Source organism: Sardina pilchardus, chromosome 11 (genome assembly GCF_963854185.1).
Source record: "Sardina pilchardus chromosome 11, fSarPil1.1, whole genome shotgun sequence".
NCBI classification, from domain to species: Eukaryota; Metazoa; Chordata; class Actinopteri; order Clupeiformes; family Clupeidae; genus Sardina; species Sardina pilchardus.
In genome coordinates, this window is record NC_085004.1 from 20,582,017 (window position 1) to 20,593,338 (window position 11,322).

Consider the following 11,322-nt stretch of genomic DNA (forward strand, 5'->3'; position numbering starts at 1 on the left):
TATTTATATAGGCCTAAATCATTTTGATCTGATCAAATTGTAAAGCAGAAATCATAATTGAACTCAATTAGACCTATGCATATGTTTTAATTTGTTCCTTGGTCTAATAGGCTATGTTTTGCTGAAAAAACGTCTGCTAAATAATAGGCTATAAACATAGGCCTAAACACAAACACAAACAAACTCGACTTCTTGAGAAATTCCTGACTGCACCTTTAAACAAACCACCTTTGTATGAACTGGTTTAAAAAACCCCTAACTTTGCGCAATTTCGGAAAACAGCCTTGCAGCCAAGGTCAGCAGACGCAACTTTTACTTTTGCCGGGGTTGCTGAAGTTATGAATACCATATTTGGATGCAACCACGCCAGACACAGGTATCTTTGGCCACACCCATGCAACTTCATAAAACTCATCGTGAATCGATTTCCTAACATCAGTCTTCATTACTGAGAGGAGACACACCGTCGGCTGCAGGATTAAGACAGTTGGGATTTAAATGCAGGCTTTCAATCTGATGGATATTTGTAGGTGCTTACGCTTGGGAGCAATTATACTTTTTCTCCAGGTGGGTTATCTTTGAGGTCGTGCTTTCACTCAACCAGTGGACTGCAGTTAAAGTAGCATTAGCCTACAGGTTAGCCTAACGGCTATTTCTTAATCTAGGCCAGATGTATGTCAGAAGTTCACTTAAGTGTTTGTTTACTTAAAGTTTTCTTTTTAAATAATGTAGCCTAATATGTAAAGTTGAGTATTTTACTTAACGAACCTGTAAAAACAATATGCTATAGCAGCTATAGCTTTAGTTATTAATTTATTATTAAAGCCCACGTGTGTGTACTGTGTACCTGTCCTTTGTGGTCGGTCGCATAGGTTAAAAGCATGTGAATGTGGTCTCTAAGTTAAAACTAACTCGAACTCTAATGATTTTCCTTTTTAAAAATCTAGGCACTGTCCTGTGCAGCTTCTGACCAATCATGCACACCTGGTTTTGATTCAGAGCTCTATCTATTCAATGTCGACAGAGTTACTCTTCATGTTGGCAAGAGCCTTGGTAAAGGTAAGGTTAGGATTTTTTCACCTGCATCTTTGTAGGCCTACATCAAAATGTGTAGCATAATATTGTATATAAGGCATAGACCTATAAGTCAATGATTGTTTTTTTTTTTTTTTTGCTGTACTTGATTCACTCAGTGGTTGGTGACAGATTTTTCATTTCAATTACAATGCTACAGTTTGTTTTTTCTTTCTTGAAGTGAAAGGGGTATGTAATGGCTTTCTTTTCGGTTTTGTTTCGACTGGTGTCTGGTGATGACCCTGGTGCATTGAAAACAAGCCTACACTTGTTTCGGCTATCAGATGATTAATTTTCTCACTACTGGGGAGATGAGGCCTTGGGCTGTCTCACTTGATATCGGTGGCAGCACACAGTTTGTTAGGTCTATTTGCCCTCATCCCTGGCTGCTTCATTTCCTGTCCCTTTGAGTTCATTTCTATAATCTAATTGCTATCAATAGTTGTCATACTTGACATTTGACAAAAGAAAAGTCTAGTCTAGGTCACTGTCAAATCCAGTTGAGAACTGTGTGGTGTGTTGTGGAGTTTGTTGAGTTTGTTGTAAATGGACCTAATTGACAAGTTTCACTTGCATTTGATGTTCGCAATAGCAAAATCGGTCATCCAGATTCAGTCAGGCATGGTGTCTCCACAGGGTGTGCCAAACTGGTTCTGCTTCCGTTTGTGAGGCCTGATAGGCGTTTGGGGCAGGGGAGTGCAGTAGTGGAGTGGTAATCAGGAGGATCGGGAGTGTGCAGGTGTGCTATTTCTCAAGATGTAAGATCACCATTCACCATGAAGAAAAACCTGATTCACATCCTGTCAGCAGGCACAAAGAGATGATCATGAAAGTACATGACTATGACCAGTTCTGGTCTGTCTTCTGTTTGGCAATTATGCCAACCACTTTGCCATCCGTTTATGGCTGCTGCTAGCACTAGTGCAGTGTATTGATTTTGTTTGGTTTTATTTTTGTTTTATTACAATTTTTTTATGCCGATTCCCAGGACACTGGAACATTGACCTATGAAACTTGGTGGGCATACAGCCACATTAGGCAAGGAATAGACACTTTTGGGTACCTACCTACATACATTCACACACACACACACACACACACACACACACACACACACACACACACACACACACACACACACACACACACACACACACACACACACACACACACACACAAACACACACACAATGTTTGTATGTGCACCAGTGTATGAAGGTGTCCAGCGACCAAAAGCATCTTTTTCTTGCCTAGTGTGGCTGTATGCCCACCAAGTTTCATACCTATGGTCTATTTGTGGATGGTAACAAGTCTTGTCGTAATAAGTCTCTACAAGTCGATTACCCAGTACAGCAGATGGCAGAGAGCTAGATGGGCAGATCGCTTTGAAAATATTAAAGTAATCAAATTTGAGCTTTCCAGTCTCTTACTTGGATTATGATTAGCGTAGCAGGGGTTACTTAATTGATTTCAGTCTGGTCTTTTTGCTCCATTCATTTTTTGCTTCTATCTATTTATTTCACAGTTCTTCTTCCATTGCTCATTTGTATCTCTTATATTACCCTTTTCGTTTTTACTTCGCTTACTCTACTATTTGGCTTGTTTTGCTTTTACACAAATGTGCCTCATGGTCTCTGCACTCTTGTCAGGTATTGGGGTGTCTGTCATTGTGTTGATGTGGTCCTGTAGTTATGCATCTATGGCTTTAGTTAGTTCTTATATGAACTTTCCCTTTGGGAAGTACCTTTTTGTGATTGTTACAAAATTGTTGGAAAAACACACTATCCACCTCCTTCCTTAAACTGGAAATATTGTGGATACAATTTATTTGATTTGTGTATTTTCAACCATGGCCACTTCTTCTTTGAACACAAATAGGTGATCAGTTTGGGCATTAGCACTATAGAGGATGGACAGAAATGGTCAGTGTTGCATAGTAGTCACTAATCCCCCCCTCTCCCCTCCCATTTTCTTTCCTCTGTAGTGGTTTTCGATGACTGCACCGGCCACTCGCAAACTCTGTTGGATTCGGCAGACAGACGTTTTAAAGTGGACACCGATGGAACGGTGAAGCTGGAGAGGCAAGTGACCCTGCATGATGGACACACAAGGTTTTCAGTGCACGGGTGGGACTCCCAAGGCAGGAAGCACACTGTTGCAGTTTGTGTGGAGCTCAACCAGCCGAAGCACCACCAGGTGGACTTGCATCAGGTAACACAGGCAGGCAGCACAAGCTGGAACAACACTGACCTCTGCTTAACACTGAGGGGAAAATGACCAAGAATTTAACCTTTGATTTGATATTTATATTTCTGTAAGATCTTACACTCTTCAACAGACTCTTCTGTTAAAGCTTAACCAAGTTCATAATGTTTCTTATAATTGATACTTCTATTGCCTTGTGACTTCATTCTTTGGTGGGAAAATAACCCAGTTCTTCTTATTTGATACTTCTGTTTCAGTAACTGGTGTTACTGAAACAGACGATACAAATGTTCTTAATGTCCTTGATGCGCAATTCACTCATTGTACTGACCAAGTCATGTGAGTGTGCAGAGGTGATGTAATGATGTAATGATACAATGATATTATGATACCATGCAAGGTATAAATGTGTGTGTGAGAAACAACTCATTGTCTCTTGGGTGAACAGACTTTGTTTCTGTATCCTAATTGACCACTCTGCGCAGAGATTAATAAACTACTAATAAGAAAGACCAAACCTTATTTCAGACTCAGCTTTTATGGACCTTTAAGCTAAATTTCTTTCACAACACCTGCAGATTGCATCTTGCTAATCTGTAGTGTTCAGGGGTTTCAAACCAGTGTTGTGCAGCCCATTGGTCCATGAAGGCATTCAAGTTATATTTTAATTGGTGAAAGATAATTCAGTGTGTAAAGTGTATCAGCTTGTTTGTTCATTTGGTCACACTTTAACTCCACAGCCCGATGCGACTGAAGCAGTTCCAGCCATGCCAGTCCTGGTGTTTCCAAGATCATATGGTGGTCTAAGGAGGAGGAAGAGGGATTGGATTATCCCTCCCATCAACTTCCCTGAAAACTCCAAAGGCCCTTTTCCAAAACCGATGGTGCAGGTAGGTGTGTGGGAGATGGTGAAGTGTGTTTTTTGGTGGGATGATATGGATAGATTATTAACTGAATCAGTTTTACTTCTAGATTAAAACCAGCTTTGATAAGGAGCTGGCGATCGTCTACAGCATTACTGGTTCAGGGGCAGACCTAGCCCCTGTTGGCCTTTTTACAATTGACCGTGAAACTGGATGGCTTTCCGTCACTCAGCCCCTGGACAGAGAAAAACAGGCTTCCTATTTGGTAATATTTGTGCAAAATATTATTTTGGGGTTTTAAGTGCTGGGGGTATCCACATGGGAATTTGCAAATTCATGATTTTCTTTTTTCATCCCACCCCTCAGCTTTTTGCTCATGCAGTATCAACAGGTGGTAGAACAGCAGAGGACCCCATGAATATCACAGTAATTGTAATTGACCAAAATGATAACAGGCCTGTCTTTACGCATGATCCTTTCCTGGGAAATGTTGCAGAAGCATCAAAAATAGGTTTGTCAATTGTAATTTGTGTGTGTGTGCACGTGCATACACATGTACATCGTTCTTCCTGTTTCATGTCAGAATTAGTTGCTTGGCAACTATAGTTTTTTTAGTTCCTTATCGTGTTTAAGGCTTTCATTGTGAGCCTGATGCTTATTTGTTGTTCTACAGGCACTGAGTTTTTGGACATTACTGCCACTGATGCTGATGAGCCTGGAAATGCAAACTCCATCATTATATACAAAATTCTGAGTCAAGATCCAAAATGGCCACGAGCGGATATGTTCGCCATCAATCCTATAACAGGAAAACTCAGAGTGGAGAACACTGGGCTGGATAAAGAGGTACATGGGGGCGGGTTTGGTTTTCAGTTTGGGGGTGATAGGTAATCGAAGAATAACGTCGGGTCGCAATTGAACCTGGGTTCCCTTGGGCAGTTGAACCCAGCTCATGGCTGTAAGAGATAATGTTGTTGTTGTTGTTGTAGGTAACGTTGACTTGGCACTGAGTAGAAGTGGTGCACTGACTTTCACAGTTGCTCAGAGTCAGGGTGCCACACCACTAATGTGTAGGACCTGGTCCTGAACCAGTGAAAGCCATTCGGTTCTCAAGTCCGACGTCTCAGGCCCAACAGTTATTTCGTGAAAAGACGTTTAGTCGCGCAGCCAGACGTTTTTTGTAATTTGTAAACTTTGTCTAGCTGTGCAGCCAGATGATATATTCTAGGTTAACCGCGAAAAATAGGATTTGATTAGGTTGAGACAACAAGTCCGTATAAGATGACAATTCTCTTAAAGGCTATAAGAATAGCGGAAAAATAATAGTTTATTTTACCGTCTATGGAGAAAAACATGTTAGTCTGAAAGCCTTTGGACCCGGAAAGAGATTCATTATCCCATTATTACGTCATCACTTAAAAACCGAATTGTGTTGAAGTCCAACCTGGTCTTTACTGTACTCTTATTAGTACTAATGTTGAGATGAGAGATCTGCTGTTAAGTTGTGATTTTGAGAATCATTGTGGTATTTGACTAATAAATAATGTCTATAAATTTGTTTTTGCCTTTCCAGGAAGTTGCTGAGTACACTTTGGAAATTCAAGCAGCTGACCTTGAAGGACAGGGTCTAATCGTCAATTGCAAAGCAATAATTACCATAACTGACAGTAATGACAATGCTCCACAGTTTAACCCAACTCAGGTAAGCAAGGCACAAGTGGTGGAAGAGTGAGAGCGTGTACACACTGCCAACAATAAGTATATCGATAACTGTAAGAACTTTCTTTGTCGTTGGTCAGTGTGGATGTTCGTATTATTGTGGTTACAGTTGTCTTTACCGGTACTGTTATCAGTTGCTTTGTGGATAGCCCTTTATCATATTAAAAATACACAAGTGAGCTGGACGAATGCAAGAGGGTAGAGGAGTAAAGTGGAGCAGTTATAATCACACAAATAATCTGATGTAGCCTACGTGTTTTCAGTCTAAGGTCACAGCTCTTTTTTGCTAACGTTGTTTTGCTTTTCTAGTACACAGTGACTGTCCCTGAGAACAAAGCGGGGGAAGTGGTAGTGAAGATGCCTGTAACGGATGCGGATGATCCCAACACCCCTGCGTCAGCAGCCAAATTCAAGATCATAAGTGGGGACCCTGCGGGGATGTTCAGTGTTGAGACAGGCCCCAACAAACAGGAGGGCATCATCAAGACAGCCAAGGTGTCTGAAATGAATCATGCCGTCTTTTGAATTATTGACTTTTGTTTGTTTGCTTTCCTTCTTTTTCCCCATCCTTCCATCCTAACTGAGTTTTTGTGTTTGTTGCGGTCATCAACTTAGCCCCTGGACTTTGAAGCAGTGTCCAAGTACACGCTGGTGGTAGCAGTGGAGAACGAAATCCCGTTTGCAGTTTCTCTGACAACAGCCACTGCTCAGGTGGTGGTGAATGTTGGGGATGTCAATGAGGCTCCTTTCTTCAGTCCAGCAGAGATGACCATTTCTAAGGATGAAAATGTACCTGTTGGCACAGCATTAGTGAAATACTCTGCCACAGATCCTGACACTGCCAGGAAGCAGAAAGTGACGTGAGTGCTTGTGCCAATTTGATTTGAAAGTCAGAATTCTTAGAATGCTTTCTGGTTTCTTTGCTCTTGTATGACTATAAACGGTATGTGGAAAAACAAGACATTTGAGGATGAAAAATGTTTGATTAATTGAGATGGGTAATTATTTCCCAATAAATTCCATTTGTTATCCATCACTCCCATGCCCTCCTAATAGCAGCCTGTTGTTTCAACTGAGGATTATATTTGATTATTGAATTAAACAAAAGAAATTGAATATTTAACTTCTTTGTTAAATAGTTAGATTGTAGCTGTGTTTTTCCCCCCATAAGTAGTTACTGTAAGTGGAATTCATTTGACAGACAAATGTGTGTTTGTGTGTATGTATTTTGTTAGTAAATAATGAATGTGCTTCTTTACAGGTACAAAGTCGACAGAGATTTAGCAAATTGGCTGAGTGTTGACAAAGAAACGGGACTGATTAAATTGAAGTCTAAAATGGACTGGGAATCTGTCTATGTCAAAGATGGCCAGTACAAAGCCGTAATTCTGGCTATGGATGATGGTATGTAGCCTGCTTTGGGAAATCATTTTGACAAGACATCAGTTCATCTGTTTTTTTTTCTTCTCACTGATTTAAATATCATCCCTTTGTCCACAATAGATATGGTTCCTGCGACTGGCACTGGAACACTCATTATTAATTTGCAGGACGTGAACGACAACCCTCCAGTCGTGGAGGAGAAGCAGATTAAGGTGTGCAACGAGGAGCCCCCTCCCATACTGCTCACAGTCACGGATAAAGACAGTAAAGAGCATGGTCCTCCTTTCTCTGTACGGATGACTGGGGACTCAGCCAAAAACTGGACAGCACGGATGAACAACACAAGTAAGTGTCCTGGGGAGACTTTTTTCCAGGAATGGAAACATTAAAAACTTTTTGTGCAGCAATGTGTTTCCATAAATTTGGATTTCCATAAAACACATTAAGGAATAAAATCAAACAAAATATCTTTACAAATGGATTGTATTGAGCAATGCCAATTGGACAATTCAGATTAGCTACTAGCTTCCCAGCCCTCTTCACACTTATCATGACTATGGATTTGCGCTGACAGAAGCTCAATAGCGCCCCTCTATCGCCCCATTTAAAACAATGTTAAACTGTGGCCAGATGATGGACTGCAACCAGTCTAAGTCATTAGAACATTGAGAGAATGAATTTCTGACCAGAGACCTGAGAGCCAAAAAGAATCCATGAATAAGGAAGCCCTGCCTTATAGGTAAAGGTATAGCTAGCTTGCTAGTTTTAAACCAAAACAAGTGCTGTTTTAATTTAAATCATTTTTGATGGTCGGTTTTACACACGCAACCTATTTTTTTGTTTTGTTTCAGAAACTGGCATTATGCTCCAAATGAAGCATAAGTTACTGAAAGGCAATTATAGCATCAGACTGACTGTTGGTGATAGACATGGCCTGCATCATGAGAGCATTGTAGAAGCCTTGGTGTGTAACTGCAAGGGAGACTTCAAATGCAGTGACGTGCGGGCTGCACCGTTCCTTGAAGCAGGATTTGGAATCTTGGGAGGCATCCTGGCCTTACTCTGTAAGAGCTCTCCTTTTCCCCCCCTTGTCTTTTATTGTGATTAAAAGCATTTAAAGCATCTCAAAAAGGAGAACACTCAACATTTCTCTATTGTTGGGAGTTAATAGTAAAGTAGTTGATTTGTGAACGAAGATTTCATAAACATTTCCCCCTCCCCCCCAGTGTTGGTCCTGCTTCTGCTCCTATACATGAGGAGGAAGAGAAATGTGAAGAAGGACCCGCTCCTGCCAGAGGACGACATCAGGGACAACATCTACTACTACGATGAGGAAGGCGGAGGAGAAGACGACATGGTGAGCTAATTTCTCTCATCATGCTAGTTACCTTTGTAGTTCTGTTTCCAGCCAACTTTTTGAAGTATTACAATGTAGGAATTCCCCTTTTCATACATTTTCAATGTAACTGTGTTCCCTTTGTGTCGCAATGATTAAATGGGTCATCAAGTCAAGTCAAGTAGCTTTATTTGTCCCAGCTTGGGCGACCATGTTCCTGGTCATAACAACAAAGCTACTTGGTGCATACTAGATATTGCTGGCGTGTATGGATGGACATTGACAGACACAATTCTGCTGTGTTGTCTGTCCATCAAAATGAGTGTGAAGCCATTATTGTAAGGTAAAATAACTGCATTGTGTTGCTTTTTAATGCACATGTCTGCAAACATTTGAATATTCTTTACCTTCTTGAATCTTCACTAGAGGTGGTGGATTAACTTGCTGTTCATAAAGGGTATGACGCATCTATCATTTATCCCCATACATAAAACAGCCTATTTTTTCAGATAGTGCTTTAAAGAAAAAAAAAATTCCAATCCAGTACACAGTCTAGTCAGTGAAGTGAGTCTGATCCAACTTCTAGCCAGAACAGGTCTTAACAGATTGCAAGGTATGTGTGACGTACCTGCACCGTCATTAGTCATTTAAACAGAGGGCAGCTGAGGTTGTATGCCAGTAGAGGCGGGGAAATTCCTGGAACTTTGTACTTGTTGTTAGGAGTCACTCTTTACTGTAATGTGAGCAGAACAGCTAAAGGGGGGGTACACACATAAAGATAATCCGGCTGATTTTGCCCCCATTTCCCCCCTTACGACCAAAGACAGACAACGGCCGAATATCTTAAACTCTTAAGATTATTTTATGAGATTCTCTTGTAGTGTGTGGTGTGTTAAGAGTCAAAATTCTCCCAACAGTAGCCTTTATGACGTGATACAAAACGTTTGGCGCCGATCATCGTAAATATTAAACATGTTCAATATTTGCGACTGGAAATCCTGTAGTGTGTGGGGTGTTCTGAGGGCAGCCGAGAAAGATTTTTATCGTCATGTGTGGGTTCTCTCACAGATAGAAAAAAAAAAAGAAAAACGATTGAGATTTATAAAATCTTTGTGTTTACCCAGCTTAACTTGGTGATTCATATCTCTATCTCTCTTGTTTCTTTCTCTCTCGCTCTCTCTCAGGATTTTGACTTGAGTGTGCTACACAGAGGCCTGGATAACCGGCCAGAAGTATTCAGGAATGACGTGATTCCCACCTTCATGACCGCACCACAGTATCGCCCACGTCCTGCCAACCCTGAAGATATCGGGAACTTTATTGATGATGTAAGTCAACTCTTGATCCATATGCATTTCTCGATACAATGTGTTATGTGCAATCTGCTCCCATACAGTGGATTATATGTAAAGGCACACAACTTGCTCAAATGCTTGGCCTTGTCAAAATGAGAGTTTACTATGTAAGAATTGTTTTATGGGAATGTATGTAAGGCTGCAATGTTTTGTTGTTGGTATATTTCAATATCAACAGTGAGTACACATACTTTTGCTTTGTTGTCCATGATGACTAAATGGTGTACTGATTTGACCACAAGTTGTGGTGTTTTGAAGGAAAGTTTTTCATTTGTTGCATGTTTGAAATGTTTTGTTAACATTTTGGTCCTATGTAAACACATAGTGTCATTTTGTCCAATCTGTGAGACTTTTTCCTGACTTGCTTGTTTTACACACCTGTTTTGATTGAGTTGGCTTCATCCTCCTAATTCACTCTGTGTGTGTTTGTGTGTGTGTGTGTGTGTAGAATCTAAAGGCGGCTGATGACGATCCCACGGCACCACCGTACGACTCGCTGCTGGTGTTTGACTATGAGGGCGCAGGTTCCGAGGCCGGCTCCCTCAGTTCCCTCAACTCCTCCAGCTCTGGAGACGACCAGGACTACAACTGCCTCAACGAGTGGGGCCCGCGCTTCAAAAAGCTGGCCGACATGTATGGAGGAGGAGAGGATGACTGAGTGGACTCACTCTTTTAATGACAACAACTGTCCTAAACCATCTTCTCCTTAAACAGGGCCACTCCTGTGCGCTGTTGCGCATTTTCAACCACAGACATGTTTGCTTTGCTTTGTTTCTCTGATGGTGGCTTGACCTTCAAGGTTTTGCTTGGTTACATTTTGAATGACAGGTCATGGTTAAGCCCGTTCCTTAAGCACTGATGGTGGCCATTCGAGTCGAGGGGCACTGAGTGGAATTCCTCCTCAGGGTTCGTGCATGCTTAATTTGCAAGCTAGTTACAGGTAAATTTTTTTCGTTGTTGTTCGTATGTAAAAAAATTTTGTCTCAATTTAATCATTCTCAAGTATTAAAGAGAAAATGCCTTTTTGGTTTTGAATAGGTCAAGATTTTCTTTCTCCGAGAGTAGTATTGCGCAATATGTTTTGTTATTTATAATGCTGTTTTCAGTAAAACTCTGCAAATGGGAGAATGTGCAGAACCCAAAAACAACTTCTTTTTTTTTTTTTTTTTAATGAATTTTCAAATAAGACAAGAACCTTCATCACTCAGTTAAATACTACGATCACCATTGTGGCTATTTGAATACTAGTGGGGCTGGAATGTTCTGGATGTATTTGTGCACATTGTTTTGCTTCTTTGAATGAATTATTGTGTTTTTTGGACTGTGACGTAATTTAAATATAAGGTGATGATGTAAATATTTTATTAAATAAAATGTTCAGACTTGA

At 40.7% G+C, this 11,322-nt stretch overlaps 1 protein-coding gene across 1 annotated transcript; it reads left to right on the forward strand.

The window, feature by feature from the left end:
* The first annotated feature begins 433 nt into the window (after positions 1–433).
* LOC134095808 (B-cadherin-like) lies at positions 434–11,322 on the forward strand. The gene is made up of 16 exons (XM_062549498.1): positions 434–567; positions 948–1,059; positions 3,059–3,285; positions 4,020–4,169; positions 4,252–4,407; positions 4,509–4,653; positions 4,816–4,988; positions 5,716–5,844; positions 6,171–6,356; positions 6,477–6,721; positions 7,123–7,265; positions 7,365–7,589; positions 8,096–8,308; positions 8,471–8,601; positions 9,765–9,908; positions 10,384–11,322. Exons 1-16 carry the CDS (start codon positions 499–501, stop codon positions 10,591–10,593), a joined length of 2,658 nt encoding a protein of 885 aa, XP_062405482.1. The 5' UTR covers positions 434–498; the 3' UTR covers positions 10,594–11,322.

Excerpts from the sequence above, each read along its gene's own strand:
- LOC134095808 (XM_062549498.1), top strand. The coding sequence starts at position 499 with ATGCAGGCTTTCAATCTGATGGATATTTGTAGGTGCTTACGCTTGGGA. Across the intron at positions 568-947 it reads CAATTATACTTTTTCTCCAG|GCACTGTCCTGTGCAGCTTC; the intron begins GTGGGTTATCTT and ends TTAAAAATCTAG. Across the intron at positions 7,266-7,364 it reads AATTCTGGCTATGGATGATG|ATATGGTTCCTGCGACTGGC; the intron begins GTATGTAGCCTG and ends TGTCCACAATAG.